At 51.5% G+C, this 19,919-nt stretch overlaps 1 protein-coding gene across 2 annotated transcripts; it reads right to left on the bottom strand.

The window, feature by feature from the left end:
• Positions 1-5,093: 5,093 nt before the first annotated feature.
• On the bottom strand, positions 5,094-13,157 carry KRT78 (keratin 78). 2 transcript variants are annotated; one of them, XM_070789044.1, is made up of 9 exons: positions 12,664-13,157; positions 12,084-12,298; positions 10,982-11,042; positions 10,208-10,303; positions 9,235-9,399; positions 8,753-8,878; positions 6,250-6,470; positions 5,967-6,001; positions 5,094-5,889 (listed from the first exon to the last, which is right to left on the bottom strand). In XM_070789044.1, the coding sequence occupies exons 1-9, from the start codon at positions 13,027-13,029 to the stop codon at positions 5,585-5,587; spliced, it is 1,590 nt and encodes a 529-aa protein (XP_070645145.1). In that variant the 5' UTR covers positions 13,030-13,157; the 3' UTR covers positions 5,094-5,584. The 2 variants fall into 2 exon arrangements, with proteins under 2 accessions (XP_070645145.1, XP_019815576.1); XM_019960017.2 differs by having other exon boundaries at positions 5,094-5,886; positions 12,664-13,142.
• Between the last annotated feature and the right edge of the window lie 6,762 nt (positions 13,158-19,919).

Genomic DNA, 19,919 nt, shown 5'->3' with positions numbered 1-19,919 from the left:
GGTGCCCAGGCCTGCTCCAGTCCCGCTGTCACAGCCCACAGCCTCAGCGCCTTCTGGCAGGTCCAAGCTGGGGACACAGGTGCCAGTCTGGGTTGGGGGTAGCCAGTTCTTTTGTTGTACGCTGGCAGACTGTCTGCCCGGTAGAGAGCCTATGCTGGGCAGAGGGGACACAGGACAGAGACGGTCCCTGCCTGACTCAGAGGCCTGGGCACTTAATAATGAGGAAGAAGGGCCGAAGCCAGGAGATGAAGGAGGCAAAGACTGGGGGTTTCAACAGCCACCTGAGTCCCCCTTGGCAGCATTCCCCCAGAAGGGCCCAGCCATTTGGGAAGGAGCTGGAAGTGGGTGGACACACCCCACTCTGGCTGGACATAGTACAGATTCAAAAAGCGTCAGAAGTTCCCTGGTTGCCCTTAGTTAAGACTCCATGCTTCTACTACAGGGGAAACAGGTTCCATCCCTGGTCAGGGAACTAAAATCCTACATGCTGCAAGATACAGCTGAAAAAAAATAAGATGTCTCCAACAAAAGCCCCAAGAAGCCTATAGATACCCCCAACATCCCATCTTCCCAGCCACAGAGCCCAGGATCTCGATCCAGAAGGCCGGAGGGCTCCTCAAATCACTTCACAGAGTCTCGTCCGTGCCTACCACCTCGGGCTGCTGGGACCAAACACATCCCTGAGGAAGGACCTGGAGGCGTAATGTTAGCCAGGTGTTAGGACAGGGGAGTGGTGAGGATGTGCCACTGATTGCCCACCTCAACCCTCAGCAAGGAAGTGGTCCCAGAAGGAGACTTGCCCGAAGAAAGGAGCAGGGACAGCTCTTGCTGGGGTCCCCACACAGCTGCCAGGGCCAGGGTTGGGGTGGGAGAGGACAAGGGACTACCCCTACTGTCCCAGGAAACAGGCAGAGAGCAGGTGCTCTGGGCCCAGAGGAGGCTGTGGGATGGTTTCTAGGCAGCTGGGAGACTGTAGTGGCTCCCAGTTGCCTGAAGGAGTTGAATCCAGCCTCCCAGGGCTTCTCTGGTGGCTCAGATGGTAAAGAATCTGCCTGCAATGCAGAAGACCCGTGTTCAACCCTGGGTCAGTAAGATTCCCTGGAGAAGGGAATGGCTACCCACTCCAGTATTCTTGTCTGGTGAATTCCATGGACAGAGGAGCCTGGCAGGTTCCATGGGGTTGCAAAGAGTCAGACACGACAGGGCAACTCACACTTTCACTTTCCCACACCAGATGAGGGTGAAGATACTCCCAGAACTAGCCCCTCAGTGGCCAGGAAGGGGTTTTTCCTCCCTGCTTGGAGTCAGGACACCAGGCATTTGGGGGAGCTGAGCTGGGAGGTGAACCCCCACTGAGGTTCACCTCCAATGTGTCCTTAGACAACATTCAACTTCTCTGGGCCCCCCTGCCTCTGCTTATGACCAGGGCCCGCCAGGAAAGTCTTCTCAAAAGTGCTGGCCCTCCATCCCAAGACTGAACCATCACTCCCTGCTGAGCTTTGTGTGCTGTCCCTGAGGCTGTAACCCCTTCTTCAGATCCCTTATCTCTTCCCCAGGGAGCATGGGAGGGGGAGGCAGTGGCAAGTGGGGAAAGGAGTGATGTCAGCCATCTGAGTCAGGCACAGCAGGGTGGTGGGAGCAGACTTGGCCACAAACACACCCTCCACCCCTCCCCAGGGACTGACACCCTCCTGTGTTTACCTGGCACTCAGTGCCAAGGCATGTGCCGGGGGCTGGTGACAGCCACGGAGGAAGCCCACAGTTACTATCAGAGACAGTCTCACCAGCCCCAGCCCAGACAGCGTGGGAGCCACTCCGCCTTCTCCAGTCTGGCTCTCCGCTCATCTTTATACAGGACACCCAAATTCAGACCTTTCATCCATAGCCGAGGAGGCGTGGCTCCCTCCCCACCTCTGCTGCTTGAACCAAGGGCCTCCATCTTTAGAGACCCTCTCCTGTCCAGGGTCCATCCCTGCACAGGACACAGGAGCAGAGGGGACAGAATGCTGCTGCTGATATAAAAGGGATGAGGCAAGACAGCCGATGGCATCAACCTGGCACCCAACATGAGCTGAACGATAGGAAAGATGCAGAGGTGAAGAAAACAGTCACTGCCCTTGAGGAGCCCCATCCAGGGCAGGGTTTTCTCATCTAATAGGAACAATTATTACAGTCAGCATTTACTAAGCACTCACTACAGGGCAGATACCTTCGATACAAAAACACCTTCGAAACAAAAACATCCAGTCCCCACACTGGGGATTCTCCATGTGCATCCTTTCTGCTCTGATTGATTCCCCGACCTCCCTGATCCCTGCAGGCCACTCCCTGGCTCTCTGGCTTCCAGAGGTGGGGGTTAGCCAAGGAGGGGGGACATTAGCAGGAGATCTGGGAGACATGGGAGGTACTTCCTTCCTGCTCTAGGGGTGGCTGCCTTCCTCCATGCTTACAGCTTCCACCTATTGCTACATCTCTATCACCCAATCAGTCATCCACTCTTTCTCTCATCTCTTCAGCTCTATACAGAGCCACCATCCCCTCCTGATTTTCCTGGGACTATCCCACTTTAGCCCCTTCCCTGGTGGCTCAGATGGTAAAGAATTTGCCTGCAATGCAGGAGACCCCAGTTCAACCCCTGGGTTGGGAAGTTTCCCTGCAGAAGGGAATGGCAACCCACTCCAGTATTCTTGCTTGGAGAATCTCCATGGACAGAGAAGCCTGGAGGGCTATAGCCCATGGTGTCACAAAGAACCAAACATGACTGAGCAACTAACATGCTTGAACATCCTCCTTTAGCACTGAAAATCCCACACCCCAGAAAACCTCTGTGCCCTGGACAAATCAGAGTTTGGCCACTCCTGCCAGAAGGGCAAGTGGGGAGTGATGGGAGTGGCAATGGTTTCCCACCATTAACCACCTCTGGACTTTCCATCCCATGTTTGTGTCCTTAGCCACACCCACACCTCTGTGAGGATTCCTTTCATTAAAGTTCATTTAGCTGAACCATCTTGAGTACATTGATTTCCCTCTAGGACCCTAACTGTTCCCATCCCCCCGTAGCCCTTTGAGCTGAGTATTAGTGTCACGAATGTCTTTTCACAGGTGAGGTAACTAAAGCATGGAGAGGAGAGGTCAAGGAACTGGTCACATCAGCAGCAAAGGGCAGAGCCGGGATTCAAGCCCAAGAAGTCTAGCTCTAGGACTATGTGCTCACCCACTAATGTCTCTCTCACAGAAGGCAAAGGCTGGAAAGCTCCTTCTTAGATACTTTTGATGGAGAGAACCTATGGGTCTGAGAAAAGGGCTCACCTCCCCTTAAAGCAGAGAACAATGGTATGACCTAGACCCTGATGCTGGGAAAGACTGAAGGCAGGAGGAGAAGGGGCAACAGAGGATGAGATGGTTGGATGGCATCACCGACTCAATGGACATGAGTTTGGGTAAACTCTGAGAGTTGGTAATAGACAGGGAGGCCTGGTGTGCTATAGTCCATGGGGTCGCAAAGAGCTGGACATGACTGAGTAGAGTTGGTAATAGACAGGGAGGCCTGGTGTGCTGTAGTCCATGGGGTCGCAAAGAGCTGGACATGACTGAGTGACTGAACTGAACTGAACTGAACCTGCAGCTCAGGCCATGGAATTGGGAGCTGGCTGGGTAGAGAGGAGGAAAAGGAAAGAAGACGTGTAGGAGCCTATGGGTAGATGGGGGATGAAAAGGTGACTCTCCCACCCTCCTAGAACCTGGTTCTGATGCCCACACTCCCGGTTTCCTGCAGAGCTCCCTGAAAAAGAGGGAGGGAGAAGTTTCCAATGTCATGTTCAGACAGGCCCAGAGACAGGATGAACACCAAGAAGAAGGAGAAATGGGCATAGTTTCAGTCCCAAGTCCCCAACAAACCCCAGACACAAGCTGAGCTGCTGATCCCCACCCAGGGTGCAGATCACCCAGAGGTCCCAGAGGTCTCAGACTAATATGGAAACTGGGTTCCAGACCAGAACCATATAGAAACAGAGTCAAGAATCACAACAGGCTGTGCCAGGAAGTGTCTGGTGCATTCTGACATGGAGAATTAGGGAAGGTTTCCAAGGGAGAGAAAAATGGGCACAATCTTGGGAAGAAGGAAGAACGGGGGTGAATGGAGCTGTCCTTGGTTGGGAATAGAGCCTACTGTAGGCAATTAACTAGGGAGCAAGCTATGAGAGCTACTAAAACATCAGTGGGGATGGAGGAGATGCAGGGCATACAGGGAGCATAGTGGAGGTTTGGAAGGAATCCCTTAAGTGTGAGATGCCCACAGGACTTACTCAAACAATGTAGATACTCCATAAATCGCCTTCTGAGGAGAGTGAGCTGAGTACCTGCATAGTTTTTGTTTTGCGGGGTGGGCGTGTGGGAGGTGAGCTATGCAAGCCTGGGGCAGAGCAGAATTGCTGGAAGAAGTGGCAGAGAAGCTGCACATTGCCAAAAGGAACTTTTGTCTCTGCCTTGCAGCCTGTCCTCTAAATGCCCTTGGAACACATGTATAAGGCTGTGGCTTAGCATCGGTGCTGAATTAACCTGCCCAGGAGAAGTGGCAGGTTAAAGTTCTGAGGTAAGAGATGGAAGTGAGATAATAAGACCCAAGCTTATCACTCTGGGTAGAGCTAGAACCAGCACATCACTGGGAGGAAGCTGGAAGAAGCAAGAGGACACAAAAGAACCTCAGCACAAATCCTGATCTCCCAACCCCAGGTATGTGAATTAGCTGTAAAAGGCCAGTTACAAGGAAATGGCAACCCACCCCAGTATTCTTGCCTGGAAAATCCCATGGACAGAGGAGCCTGGCAGGCTACAGTCCATGGGGTTGCAAGAGTCAAACATGACTTATGGACCAAACCTCGCTCTGTCCCTGGAAACCAAGGGCTCCAAGAAGGAAGGTCTGGCTCTCATGAATGGGAGGGGTTATACTGGAGACAGAAGTGGTAAGAGAGACACATTAGGAGAGCATGACAGGGCTGATCTTACTCACCAGAGCAACCCTAGTCCTGACACTCAAAAAAATTTATGGGAGAGAAGGAGTGGGGAAGCAGGAGGGAGCAAGAAAGGAAGGCCCATTGCAGGGATAACTGGGTGCTGCTTTATTTCACAGAAAATAAATGGACAGAAATACAGAAATGGTGGCCCAGAGGCAGGTGAAGAGGGCAAAGGTGTGGCCCGTGGTTCCAGCCCTCAGGTTCTGGTCAGTGGGCCTCGAGCCTCTCCCTTGGGATGGAGAGGCAATCTGGCCAAGCCCAGTCAGGAGTTTTCCCAGCTCGGTCGAAGGCTGCAGAGAGAGGAGAGGACGAGGCTGGCTGGTGGGCTGAGGCTGGGCACTGCTGGCAGCAGACAAGTAAGATGCAAATTAGTACGCAGAGCAAGGCTAGCCCGGACGAGCATTCAGAACAGCAAGCAGGCAGGACCCGCTGACTTCTGCAGAGTCCCCTGTGGCTGGCTCAGGCTGTGTGCAGTGGACGTAGAGTCGGCAGCACAGAAGCAGGAATGATGAGGATGAGAAGGCCTGAGAGGGCTCAGGAAAGCGGGGGTGAGTAGGTGGCCTCTGGGCCTCTCAGTATGTGACAGACGTTTTCAGACTTGACTCAACCGTCTTCTTCAGAATAGTGTGGCTGGTGGAGCTGGAGGAAGAGCCGGACACAGAGCCAGAGCCCACAGCGGGGCCCTGCTCAGAGCCCAGGATGATGCTGGAGCCACCGATCACAACGCTGGAGCCTCCCTTCACGATGCTGGAGCCTCCCTTCACGACGCTGGAGCACCTAGACCCAAAGCTGCCTTTCACACCTCCAAGTCCACAAGTGCCCGCCAGGCCACCATCTGCTCCTCCAGACACGACGGTGCTGCCTCCCCCAACAGCTGCTGAGAAAAGGCCAGGGTCACAGCAGAGTCCTCGATTCCCCATGGGAACCCCTCTCCCAAAGTCCCCTGATACTCACAGATAGTGACCTGGCTGGCGCATTCCCCAGACATCCTAGGGGAGAAAAGACAAGAGGAAGAAACACTAAGAAAGGCTGCAGAGAATGTGTCCCGGGGTGTTTTTCAGCCTCTTGGAGCAGCACCCTCTGAGCAGATAAAATCCCCCAATTTTAAATCCCTCCCAGCAGAACGGGTGGCCCTCAGCAGTTCAGAGTGTGGAGAAATCTCTCAGTATCCTGTGTTGGTCTGGCATCCCCCACCCCCACCTATCACACATCCCCGGGACCCTCACCAGCCCCTCACCTGCACTCTTCACCCTCCAGCAGCCGGCGGTAGGTGGCAATCTCTATATCCAGGGACAGCTTTACACTCATCAGCTCCTGGTAGTCATGCAGCAGCCGCGCGATGTCCTGCTTGGCGGTTCTCAGGGCAGCCTCCAGCTCGGCCAGCTTGGTCTGAGCATCCTTGAGGGCCAGTTCCCCACGCTGCTCAGCATCAGCAATGGCGACCTGCAGGCTGGCATTCTAGCAAAGCGTGGAGATAAGGGAGAAAGTGACTATCAGCATGGCACAGGCCCCCAGAGTACCTACTATAACTTAAAAGCTGAGATGGACCATAATTTCATGAGCCCAAAATTATTCTTGGCCACTCCCAGCTCTTCTCGTTCTAAAAGGAAGGGTTCCTTCTTCTGCTTCTTTAAGTCCTAGAGTGGGTTAAGTAGTGTCCTCAAAAATGTCATGTCCACCAAGAACTTCAGAACATGACCTTATTTGGAAAGATACGGTCTTTGCAGATGTAATGAGTTAAGGATCTCAAGATGCTATCGTACTGTATTCAGGGTGAGCCCTAAATCCAGTGACCAATGTCCAAGAAAAAGATGAGGGGATACAAACACTGAAATAGATGGAGGCAGAGATGAGAGTGAGGCAGCCACCAGACAAGGAATTCCTGGAGCCACCAGATACCAAGAAAGATTCCCCCAGCTCCTTCAGAGGGCACAGCTGCCGACACCCGAGTTCAGACTTCAGCCTCTGGACCAGACAGAACAGTTTTCTGTTCTTTCAAACTATCAAGTTTGTAATACTTTGTCACAGCAGCCACAGGAAATGTATCCATCTCCTTTGCCACTTTCCCCAGTGATTTGCTGTATTTCTTCCCCTAGCCTTAATCCTCAGCACCATCCCTTAAATAGTTTCTCTCTCCCAGAGTACTTACAGCTCCTCCTGTCCTGGATGGGTCATTATACATGTGTTTTTTAGAACAGCCCCATTTCAAATACTTTGTCCCGATGTTGTCAGAGTCTATCAAACTATGGGCCTCAATTTGAAAAACACTTTCTCTGTGTTCACCTCTCCAATCCGATAGAAAACTCCTAGAGGAAAGACTGCATCCCTGTCTAATCAGCCATCTAGCTGATTTACCCTCACATTTGGGTCAGGAAGGAAGGCATTCCCTAAAGACTCTCATTATTCATTTTCCACAAAGCACCCCATGGATGGGGACAATGTCTCCATTCTCCTGATGAAGAAACTGAGCCCTGAAAAGGAGGTGAGAGGTGGAGCTGGAACCTAACCCAGGACATCTGAGGTCCAGTCCACTGCTCTTACTTTAGTCTCTGTTCATCAGGCTTGTGCATGAAAGGGAGGAGTAATAGGGCGTGGGTCCCCAAGAGGGATTCTCCCAGGAAAAACACCTTTCTGTACGGGAGGACTGTGGTTCCCAGACTTGGGCACATAGTGACTCTCCTAAGCGCTCGCCACTGGGCTCAGACTCCATGCGCTTCGTCATTACCTGGGTGAGCTTTGTTGAGAAAGCAGGTTTCTGGGCTCCACGCTTAGAGACTCTGATTCCCTGTTGCCAGTGGGAGGCCCAGGAATCTGTATCTTATCAGACACCCCAGAGAATCCCCAAGCTTCTAAAGCAAAAAGTCCAAAATGATGGGCAAAACAAAGGGGCAGCAAATTGAGTAATAGGACCTGGTCACCTTCACCTCAGGTCCTGCCTTGCACTTCAAAGGAGAGCAGGTCAGGACGTCTAGAGACTGAGTATGGCCTTTGAATGATCTGTACTCCAAGAACTTTCTCCCAGATCTGTGCCCTGCTCACACGTGCACGGGCCACACATGACTTTGCCATCAGGCTGAAGTGCTTGAGGAAACCCTCTGACTGGTCTCAGCTCTCAACCCTCTGTTGATCCCAAAAGAGCGATTCTTTGGGCTTGGGGAAAGTGAGAGCAAAGACACTTGAAAACTTAAGAATCTGTAATCCTCACATCTGGAAGTAAGGTCTCCAAGAGGGGCAGGAAACCACCTCCCTGCCCTTGACATCCTTCCTCCTACCTCTCCCCACTCCTCCCATCCGCAGCATCACCCAACCCTAAGGGGGCCTCAGCACCTCACCATCCTGCCCATGTCCCCCGCTCCCTGAGATCCTGGTTCTCTCCCTCCCCAACAGGGGGACCAGGAAATTCAGTGCACGGCCTTAGAGTCCTTGCTGGACTTGAGGAGTAAGTGCCAAAAGAAACGATTAGAAAAGAGATGAATTAACCCTCTCCCCTAGGAGCCAAAAGCACCAAGCGCATGTGGGCATGGAATGCAGTGAGAAGGCTATGCCGGGGTTGGCAGTGCGGAGCCCGTGCATCTAGAATCCCCTGGAGGAGAGCCGAACACCTCTGACATGGGGCTCAAAGTGCTCTCAACCCCAAATTATACAAAGCTCCAACAAGTTATCAAAGTTTCACACCAACCCCACAGTGATGCCTGCACAAAGGTGGTAAGACAGAGGGCTTGGGGGCTCAGGACCCTTACCTGACTCTTGACGGTCTCAATCTGACTCTGCAGCTTCTTAATTGTCTGTTGCAGCTGAGTGATCTGGACTTTGGTCTCCTTCATGCTGTTCCCATGAAGCTGGGCACATGCCTGAAGTTCCCGGTACTGGAGGGGAACAGAGGTGGCACCGTCAGTGGACAGCACCCCACCTTTGACCTTTGACCCTCACCTTTGACCATGGCCACGGCTCTCTGCCTCCTCACATCCTCATCCGGAATGCAGGTGAAACGCTGAGACCAGGACATGGTGGGATGAGGTTGTGGAACTCCAGGCTCATCTCCCATGGTTTCCCTGCATTGCCTCCCTCCCGGAGAGGGGGAACATGGTAGCCACCCAGCCCTGGTGCTCCAGACAGGTTATCAGAACTGCCTCAGCCAGACTGAGGTGGACAACTGCCCCACGGGGGCAGGCAGGGAGACCCAGTCTTTCCCAGCTCGGTGCTAGCCCCCCAGTCCCGGCACCTTGGTCTGGTACAGCATCTCGGCTTCGGCTTTGCTGGTCCGGGCGATCTCCTCGTACCGGGCTCGGACCTCGGCGATGAGGTCTCTGAAGTCCAGGCAGCGGTTGTTGTCCATGGACAGCACCACGGACATGTCACTGGCCTGGGTCTGCAGCTGGCCCAGCTCCTGCGGGCAGGACTGACTCAGTGTCCCATGGCTTCCCGGCTCCCCTTCCCCTTGGAGCCCCGGGGAAAGTGGGCAGAGTGCCTGACTTCCTGCCCCCTCCTTCAGAGGCAGCCCTCATCCATGCCGGCTGCCACTGAGCATGCCCTGTCCCCTTATCTGGAAGTGAGGGCAGTCCGAGGACTCCTGGACGTCAAAGGAACATGTCCTCAGGGCCCCACATCACCTGGCCCACATCACTCCCTGACCTCCTATCACATCCCCTCCCTCTTCCTCCTTGCATTTCCTTAAAGACCAGTAGGCTCCTGGCTCCCTCTGCCTGGAATCCCTCGCACCACCCTCACCATGTGGCTAACTTCCTCACCTCTGTCAGATCTTTACTCCAATTTCATCTTCTAAATAAGGCCATCTGACCGCTCTATTTGGAACTGCCACCTGCCCTACCCCTCCACGTTCCCAATCCTCCTCTCCCTGCTCTGGTTTTCCTTTTTCCATAGCATTTATCACTTTCTAACATGCTTTGTAATTTACTTATTTACCAGGCCTACTGCTTATTGTGTTTATTATCTCCCAGCCTCGTGATTTTTGTCTTTTCATTCACGGGTATATTCTCAATACCTAGCAATTCACCTGGTACATTCTCAGTAATTGTCACAGGACTGAATGACTAGTGTTTAAGGCACCCTAAGCAGGCTTCACCTCCCGGCCACTCCCACTATGCTGTGGCCACAGGGAGCCTGCCTGTGCTGTCCCCTCCCTCATCCCGCCTGCCCTAGGCAGACCATCACTTCTGCCCCTGGAGAATCCTCACTTCTTCATAGAGATGCTTCAGGAAGCAGATGTACTCTTTCAGATCCTCCACCTTGCTTTCCATCTCCATTTTGCTCAGGAGAACCCCGTCTGCATCCTAGGGACAGAAAGACAAAAACAATGTACCCCCACTCCCTCTTTGGGGGTCCCACTCTGACCCAGGAGTTGTGTTCACACACTGCCCAGCACACACACCCCCATGGCCCTCTCTGGCTTCCATTCCTTCCTCTTTCAGCCCCGCCTTGCCCTGCTCTGTCTTTTGTCTGACACTGACCCACACCGCCTTCAGGAAGCCTTCCCTAATTCATCCCAACCAGTTCGGCTTCTTCCACTCTGTCCCCACCCTCTCCCACAGTGACTCCCAGAGCTAATCCCATAGTCCCTCAATCAGATCTTTCCAAGGGTCCCTGTATCTGTGTGTATGTTCCACTTCCCCATGTAGACATGTGTCAGCATGTCGTGCGTGAGAATCCCCCTCACACACACACACACACACACACACACACGGCTCTCGCAGCCCAGATTCTGTGCACAATGAATGGCTCAGGATTCAAGTAGAGGGACTTCCCTGGTGGTTCAGTGGCTAAGACTCCATGCTCCCAAAGCAGGGGGCTGGGGTTCAATCCCTGATGAGGGAACTAGATTCCACATGCCACAACTAAGAGTTTGCCTGCCACAGCTAAATATCCCCCATGCCGCAATTAAGACCCAGTGCAGCTTAGTAAATAAATTTTTTTTAAAAAAGGATTCAGGTAGAGCAGTTGAACCCACTCACCTTTTTGAGGACCACAAAGTCATTCTCCAGCGTGGCACGCCTGTTGGCCTCATGCTCATATCTGCCAAGTAAGCACAGAAAGACGCTGCCCAGGGTGCTGGCATCAGAGCCCAGGACTCTCTCCTAGCACAGTGTCCAAGAGAAGGTCACTCTGCTTTAGATGCTCCAAAGCAGGACCCTCCACCAGGCTGCACCTCTATTCTTCCGTCAGGAAGGTTTGTGACGTCCTATGTCCCTCTTCACTCTCTCGGCCCAGGTTCACTATGACATCGGGTCACTTAGCTTCATGTCTGGAAGGCACTTTCAAACACTTCTCACTTACCACTCACAATCATCATCTGAAGCAGGCATTTTGGATTTTATCAGAGAGATTATAAGATGTGCCCAGGTTATAGATAATTAGGTGGCCCATGCAGATCTAAAATCCAGGTCTCCTGGCCCCAATCTTTCTAGGACCCTCCCCCTGGGCCCTGGAGCCAACCTCCCAGTGGCTCTGGAACACAAGAAAGGCATTATCCCCGTCTACAGATATGGAAACTGAAGCTGGGAAAGGTGAGATTCTTTGCTCAAGGCCACACAGCTTTCCTTGCTCACAGTCACCAAACCTGAGCCTTCTGTGGCTTCAGGGCTCTCCCTGTGCCACCAGGTGACCTCGTGGGGAACCCAGAACTGCAGCCAGCCGTGAATCATGCACAGGCCCAGGGGTGGTCCCACTAAGTGCATTCCCTTCTCCCTCTGAGACCAGAGGATATCTGAGTCACTTTAGCCCACAGCCTGCTCAACAGGAATTTCTCAAGAAAAAAACCCACAGGAACATTCTTTAAATAAGCCCCTCCCCACCTTGACCAGAAACGTGGCCCTCATAGTCAGGGCCTGCTAGAATCGAGGCTCTCCAGTCCTGGATATCAGGGGCTGGGGGGCCTCTTACCTGCAGCAGATGGGGCCCCCTGAGAATCAGAGAGAGTAGGGATGCAGAGGGCCCAGAGGAGAGGCCTATCCTGTGATTCCGGGAGCTCAGAGGAAGGACAGCTTCCAGCAGACAGCCTGATTCAAGCCCTCCCAGCTGCCACCAGGCCCCATGGGGATGCTGTGGTTCACATACTTAGCTTTATACTCCTCCTCCTGGCCCTGGCAGGACTTCAGCTCGGCGTCCAGAGACCCTCGTTTCTTCTGCAGCTCCTCCAGCTGTGTCCTGAGCCGGACCAGATAGGCCTCGAAGAAAGACTCCAGGCCCTGGGGTCTGTCACTCAACCCCTGCTGCTGCAGCAAGTGCCACTTGGTCTCCAGGACCTTGTTCTGCTGCTCCAGGAACCGCACCTGCCGCACAAGCAGAGAGTTCCTGAGGCTCCTGCCAGGCTGCCTGCCTGGGCACAGCCTCCGGGACAACTCTCTAGCCTGAGCAACCCTCTGGCCAGCCTGGAGCCTTTGAGGCCTTTGATAAATATTTGCCCACACACTCAATGAATTATAATGACATTTCTATAAAGGGAATTTCAAAACACCAATTAAACATAGCCTCAGCATAACCAGAGAGACTCCAGTTAGACCACAAGAGGGACTTCCTTGCTGTAGAAGTGATCAGAAAAGGAGTAGGAGGCTAGACTGCCCCATTCCCAAGTCCATCGAAAACAGTTCCTCGGAGGCAGGCCCAGAGACAGGGGCTTAGCTGAGTGGACCCTTACCTTGTCAATGAAAGAAGCAAACTGGTTGTTGAGGACTCTGATCTGTTGGGTCTCCTGAGTCCGAACCACCTGGAACTGGGGGTCGATCTCAATCTTCGGTGGGATCAGAAGACTCTGGTTGATGGTTACTTGCTGGATGCCTCCCGGAGGGCACAGGGAAAGCCCAGGCCCACCACTCCCCTCCCCAAGCCGCACCCCTAGCCTTCCCCACGAACCCCAGGTCCTTCCACGAGAGCCTCCTCGGCAACCCCCAAAGGAACTGAGGCTCCTGCTGCTGAAGCCAGTCCTGCCTCGGCCCACTGATTGGGCAGAACAGGCTGAGCGAGCGCTGAAGCCCCTCCGGGCCCGGCAGGGAGAGAGAGACATGGCAGTGACTGAAGGTCTCAGGGCTGCAAAAGATTGTCAAGAGCGAGTTCCTGCCCTGAGGCCCGGCACGAGACTTTTATCCCCTCCCGTGCCTGGGCTGGGCCTTGGAGAGCAAGATGCTCTTGGCCTGACTGTGTCTGTCACTGGCTCCAGCTGACCTCTTCTGACACGCCTGGGAATAGATGCCTGGTACGTGCAGAGCCTAAGGAAGAGACCCAGAGCCTGCCCTCTGAGCTCCCAGGCTACAGGAAGTGTGGGCACATTCTGAAGACCAGGAAGCAGCCAGAGACTGGGACTTCAGTGCTGGAGGATGGGGAGAGAGGGTGAGGGTCATTCAAGGAAGGCTTCCTGGAGGAGGAAATGGGTAAGAAGGGAGGCACGTTCAAGGGGAGAAGAAGATGGAGGGGGTTCAAATGGAGCACTTGACTGCCCTGCAGATGCTGGACGGGGGAGCACAACTTCTCAAAGGAGGATTCATGTACAAGAGTAGGAGAAGGAAGGCTCTTTGCAGCACAGGAGAAGCCAGGAGGTTAATAGAGGTGTTACTGTCATCGCTGGCTCAAAAACACTGCAAGATTTGGAAATGAAACAGAAAAACAGGGTATCCAAGTCCCTCCTCTTGCCCAACCCAGTAATCATCGACAAGGCGCCACCCTACTCAAACCAGGCCTCTCCACCTGGGATGGCGGCAGATAAAGCATTCCTAAGCCCAGCCCGTGTCCCTTCCACAAACGCACAGCACCAGGCCCAGCAACCTGGGTCTCGCACTGCATTTGTCACGTTACTCATCAGAGCTCCCAGGCTCTAAAATAAAATGTACATTTAAAAACAGCCTTCCCCTGGGGCCTGGGAACAAACATAGGAGCTTTGGGGCAGCCGCCGAATAGATTCAATCCCTGCCCTGAGAGTCTGCTAACTGGAGGAGCCCCAGGGTTCATCACTCAGTGATTCTCCCACCTGGTGGAGGAACCAGGCAGCATTCAGCTGCCTCCCCTGTTGCCCTCCCACTGCAGGCAGGGAGGGCTGGCTGCTCTGATTTTCAGAAATTTCCAAAATGTCTACTTTCCATGATGGGCGGGCTATTTCTCCCTCTTCCTCCCACCATTTCTTAGAGCCTGATGCACCCTGAAGCTGGGGTACTGGGGTCTTTGATAATGCAACTCAAAGCCAGTGCAGAGACTCAGAATAACGAACACGCAAGAGATGTGCTATGAGGAAGTCAGTCCTAGCAATGCAAACAATCCCATAGACGCTCCACCCCTGGTACCAGACAACGGTGAGCGTGTCTCCCCTCCCTCTAGAGGATTAAAAGTTCCTTCCTACTTCCCCTATAGCCCCATCCAGCAGACAACCCGGAAGGAAACTGAATGACAGATGACCTCAAGGGGAGGAAGAGGCCGGGCCTCCTCTGGGGAAAACAAAGGCAATCGAGGGAGTGAGGACTCAGGTGAGAAAGAGAAGGAAGGAAAATGATCCAAGAAGTGATTCAGGCACACCGAGTAGAGAGCAGGCAGTGCGGCTGGACTCGGAGTCTAGAAAGAGAATCTGGGGAATGGACTGAATCCCACTGAGGACCCACCTCCAAACCCTGTCCCCTGGGACCACTCCACAGAGGTACATTCCTCCCACAAACATTCTGGAGAAAGATCTCTGCAGGCTGGATTCAACCACTCCCTCCCCACCAGTACTGAGGGTGAAGGGCAGAGGTCACACTTGAAACTTCCCCATATTTGTAATGTTTCAGAGTATTAGAAGGGCTTCCCCAGTGGCTCAGCACTACAGAATCCACCTGCAATGCAGGAACCTCAGGAGATGAGGGTTCGATCCTTCATTGGGAAGATCCCCTGGAAGAGGGCATGGCAACCGACTCCTGTATACTTGCCTGGAAAATCCATGGACAGAGGGGCCTGGCCTGCTATAGTCCATGGGGTCACAAAGAGTCAGACATGCCTGAAGCGACTGAGCACGTGACAGAGTATTAAAGCCAGAGAGCTTCAAGGTCCTCTGGTCCAATGCCCTTGTTTTTCACTTAAGGACTCTGAGGCCCCAGAGGGTTTAGGGTAGGTGCAGAGACTGTGCAACCTTGAGTAATCTAAGAGATTGCACCAGATGACCCCTAAGCCTACTTTGACCCATCACTCTGGTTTGAGCGACTTGCTCAAGGCCACCCACACAGCTGATCAGGTTGGAGCCTGAGCCCCCACCCAGCTCAGACCACTGACCCAGGAACATCCCATAAACAGACCTTTGATCATGACTCCACTGTGTCTGCCTTGTCCACCCCTCCATCCAGCTCAGGGTCTGGCTTACACTAGTCATTCAAAGCACTTGCCTAAGAGATGAATTCTTACCCGTGACAGTTATACCTAGGGACCTTCTTGAATCCCCTTAAATTCTCAAACACTACTATAACATGTTTTCCTCAATTAAAAAAAAAAGTCATGCCATGATGGAGAGAATGACAAAATGATTTGGAGATTTGAATACTAGGCCCCCTCAGAGGCTAAGTGGTACACACGTGCTCAGTCACTTCAATCATGTTGGACTCTTTGCGACCCCATGGACTGTAGCCTGCCAGACTCCTCTGTCCATGGGGATTCTGCAGGCAAGAATCCTGGAGTGGGTTGCCGTGCCCTCCTCCAGGGCATCTTCCCGATGCAGGGACTGAACCTTCGAGTCTTCTGTCTAACCTGCGTTGGCAGGTGGGTTCTTTCCCACTAGCACCACCTGGGAAGCCCAAGAGTTACACACAAAGGCACACAAAGGGCCACTTCCAGGGCAGCGAAGTGCAAACGGCTCAAATCGTGGACTTCACCTTAAACCCAGCGTGCGACAGTTCCAGGGGGTTTTACCCATTGGGTTAAATCTCCTGCTCCAAGTCAACCAGCCTCAACCACACCTCAAGCCCTACAATCCCTGCCTACCCCAGTCCTGCCTTCGAGGATACCCAGCCAGGGCAGCTACTTGTATTCGCCACTCCCCAGTAGCCCCTTTTCTTACTTCTCCACCCTGAGTTCACCTCTGGCTGCAGCTACAACTCCTCAGCCTCTTTCCCTTTAATTGCACTCAAGCCTGTTCTGCTTGTGCAGTGGAGGCTTTTACCCAATAGCCATTTATTCACATTGAACTTATTTTTTTAATCTTGGCTGCGCTGAATCCTTGTTGCAGCACAAGGGCTTCTCAGTGCAGTGCTTGGGCTTCTCTAGTTGTGGCCCACAGGCATAGTTGCCCTGAGACTTGGGGGATCTTTGCTCCCTGACCAGGGATTGAACCCGCAACCCCTGCATTCTTAACCACTGGACCACCAAGGAAGTCCCCACATTTACTTATTGACTCGACAAATTATGATTAAGCACCTCCTGTGTGCCAGGACCTATGCTGAGAGTTAGGAATTTAGCAGAGAACAAGGCCCGGCCCCCGCACTAAGAAAACTTAGAGTCCAGTAGAGAAAGAGACATTGAACAGGCAATTAAACATGTATTTAATTGCAATTATGATAAGAAGAGAAAAGTACAGGGCATGAAAGAGTCCTAACCTAGCTTATCCCCTAATTTTTTCTCGAACATGCCAGGAACACCCCTGCCTCAGAGCCTTTGCCCTTTGCTATTCCCTCTTTCAAGAATGCTCCTTCACAGAACCCCGTAGAGCTACAAGTCACCGTCTCTGGCTGCAAAACTGAAACACTGAGTTGCACTGACACTTCTTTTTTTTTTTTCTGAGTAGCAACAACTTTATTAGAAAAAAGTTATTTTGAGATTCTCATTCAGATGTTTTAACAGTATCTAGCATTATCATTCACAAAGTTGTCTTCAGGTTGTTAAAAAGAGAAAAAGAGAACAAACAAATTCAACATTTTAGTTCATACAAGATGAAGTTAAAATTCAACGAGGGAAATCTGTTTACTTTTATATTTAGGCAACTTAAAATACAGTGAATCCCATAGAAATTCAGAATCTCCTGATCTCAGATGAAGGTAATAATGATTCTGTAAAAAAGAGGAAAAGTCTTGGCTAAAAGCATTGTGTCATTTATGTAGCATTTCAAGGATTGAGTTATGACAATTAAGACAATCAAATGCAAAACAAGGTGGAAATATTACTTTGAAGGTTTGCCTCTTCTTTATTATTTTTCACTGCTACTTTCTTTTTTTAATATAAATTTATTTATTTTAATTGGAGGCTAATTACTTTACAATATTGTATTGGTTTTGCCATACGTCAACATGAATCCGCCATGGGTGTACACATGCTCCCCATCCCAAACCCTCCTCCCTCCTCCCTCCCCGTTCCATCCCTCTGGGTCATCCCAGTGCACCAGCCCCAAGCATCCAGTATCCTGCATCGAACTTGGACTGGCGATTCGTTTCATATATGATATTATACATGTTTCAATGCCATTCTCCCAAATCATCCCCCTCTCCATCTCCCACAGAGTCCAAAAGACTGTTCTATATATCTGTGTCTCTTTCGCTGTCTCGCATACAGGGTTATCATTACCATCTTTCTAAATTCCATATATATGCATTAGTATACTGTATTGGTGTTTTTCTTTCTGGCTTACTTCACTCTGTATAATAGGTTCCAGTTTCATCCACCTCATTAGAACTGATTCACATGTATTCTTTTTAATGGCTGAGTAATACTCCATTGTGTATATGTACCACAGCTTTCTTATCCATTCATCTGCTGATGGACATCTAGGTTGCTTCCATGTCCTGGCTATTGTAAACATGCACTGACACTTCTTACCCGCTTCCCAGCTCTATCTGCTTCCGCTCAGCACTTGGCACTTTCTAACATGCCATATATTTCACTTACTCATTTTGTTTGTCAGTCTTCCTGCTCTAGAATACCATTCCATGAACACGAGGATTTGGTCTCTTTGCTGACTTCTATATCCTCTGCACTTAGAACTCTGCCTAATACAGTAGGTGCTCAGTAAACACTTGTTAAATAAATGGCTCCCCATTCAATTTCATCTTGTGGATCTCCTTCATCTTTCAACCTCTGGATATCCTTGTAACTCTCAATTCTGTTCTCCAAAGCACCTCACTCCCTGACAAGGTTGGGAGCAAGCAAACATAGTCATGTGTGTGCGTGTGTGTGCATGTGTGTGAGTGTGTGTATTGCACAAGTGTGGTGTGTGTGTGTGTGTGTTATTGAGCTCCTGCTGTGGGCTGAGCACTGAGCTAAATGATACAGAAGACATAAGATGGATAAGGCCCCATTCCCGTCTGAAAAGAATGTACAGTTATACAATGCGATGGAGAATACACATATGAATGCAAAAGAGGGAGGAAAATCTGAAAGAGACTGCCCTGGGGTGCAAGTAGACGTGTTGTTATGGTAGTGAGGGATTCTTCTTTTGTCTTGAAGGAAAACAAGGACAGAGCCTTGTGGCATGCCACTAGAAACCCTTCCTCTGCCATTTTGCATCCTCTCAGTGTATGTCTTTTGGGGAAAGTACAGGGCATGAAAAAGACCTAGCCTAGTTTATCCCCTAATTTTTTCAGAAACATGCCAGGAACACTCTTGCCTCAGAGCCTTTGCACTTGCTGTTCCCTCCTTCTAGCATGCTCCTTCACAGATCCCCATAGAGCTACAAGTCAGCTGTAGCTCTATGCTCAGCTGTTTGGGAATCTACCCAGCTGTCCTTTATCTAAGCCATTTACATAGAGCAGCCATGCGATCCTAACAACCCAACCCTACGAAGTAGGTATTAGGATTATCACCACCTTATAAAGGGAGGCACAGAGAGAAAAAATAATTTTCCCAAGGCCACACAGCTAGTAGGAATGGAGCCAAAATTTGAACAAAGGTAGATAGACTCCGGGGCTTCCCCAGTGGCTCAGCAGTAAAGACTCTGCCTGCAATATACAGGAGATGCAGGAGACTCCGATTCCATCCCTGGGTCAGGAAGATCCCTTGGACGAAGCAACAGCAACCCATTCCAGTATTCTTGCCTGGACAATCCCATGAACAGAGGAACCTGGTGGGCTACAGTCCATATAGTTGCAGAGTCAGATATGAGCGAAGTGACTGAGCACGCACACACACAGATGGACTCCAGAATCTGCCATTAACAACCTCACTGCACTCCTCTAGGAGACCTAGGAATGTCCATGTTGAAGGACACCTCAACCAACTAAAGTCCAGACAGGTAGAATGACTTGCCTAAGATCACACAGCAGATCCAAAAGTGAAACTCAGTCCTCCACATTCATCCCTGATCAACACTAATGAAACACTAGCTGGTGCCAGACACTATGCCAGCCCAAAGTAAACAAGATTTAATGAAAGTTCTTGCCTTCAAGGTGTCTGCAGTCTGGAAGGGGAGTAGGGAAGACGTGGGGAATATATTTTGAAGACCAGTAAAAGTCCCTTGCATTGCAAGGAGATCCAACCAGTCCATCCTAAAGGAGATCAGTCCTGGGTGTTCACTGGAAGAACTGATTTTGAAGCTGAAACTCCAATACTTTGGCCACCTGCTGTGAAGAGCTGACTCATTTGAAAAGACCCTGATTCTGGAAAGATTGGGGGCAGGAGGAGAAGGGGACGACAGAGGATGAGATGGTTGGATGGCATCACCGACACAATGGACGTGAGTTTGGGTAAACTCCAGGAGTTGGTGATGGACAGGGGGGCCTGGCGTGCTGCAGTCCATGGGGTCACAGAGTCGGACACGACTGAGTGACTGAACTGAACTGAACTGAAAATGCAGTAAGTGCTGGAGATACCTATAGATGCAGGTACAATTCTGTGGTTCTGGCATCTTCCTGAAAAAGCAGGTGTGCTTATTTTGGGCACATCCCCAAAGAACAGAAGTCATCGCCTGGGGTCAAGGTGAGGCACGGCTACCCACACCCATTCGGGTCTTCCTGGCTTTCGAGA

This window comes from Bos indicus, chromosome 5 (assembly GCF_029378745.1).
Source record: "Bos indicus isolate NIAB-ARS_2022 breed Sahiwal x Tharparkar chromosome 5, NIAB-ARS_B.indTharparkar_mat_pri_1.0, whole genome shotgun sequence".
In the NCBI taxonomy this organism is placed as follows: Eukaryota; Metazoa; Chordata; class Mammalia; order Artiodactyla; family Bovidae; genus Bos; species Bos indicus.
The sequence above is the reverse complement of the archived record's forward strand: the minus strand, read 5'-3'. Positions and strand labels throughout refer to the sequence as shown.

What these genes read in the sequence shown, in the direction of transcription:
- KRT78 (XM_070789044.1), bottom strand. Translation starts at nt 13,029, where the DNA reads ATGTCTCTCTCTCCCTGCCGGGCCCGGAGGGGCTTCAGCGCTCGCTCA. An exon ending in TTGCTTCTTTCATTGACAAG is followed by an intron (nt 12,299 to 12,663) that starts GTAAGGGTCCAC and finishes CTTGTGCGGCAG; the next exon opens with GTGCGGTTCCTGGAGCAGCA. An exon ending in GAGGAGGAGTATAAAGCTAA is followed by an intron (nt 11,043 to 12,083) that starts GTATGTGAACCA and finishes CTTACTTGGCAG; the next exon opens with ATATGAGCATGAGGCCAACA.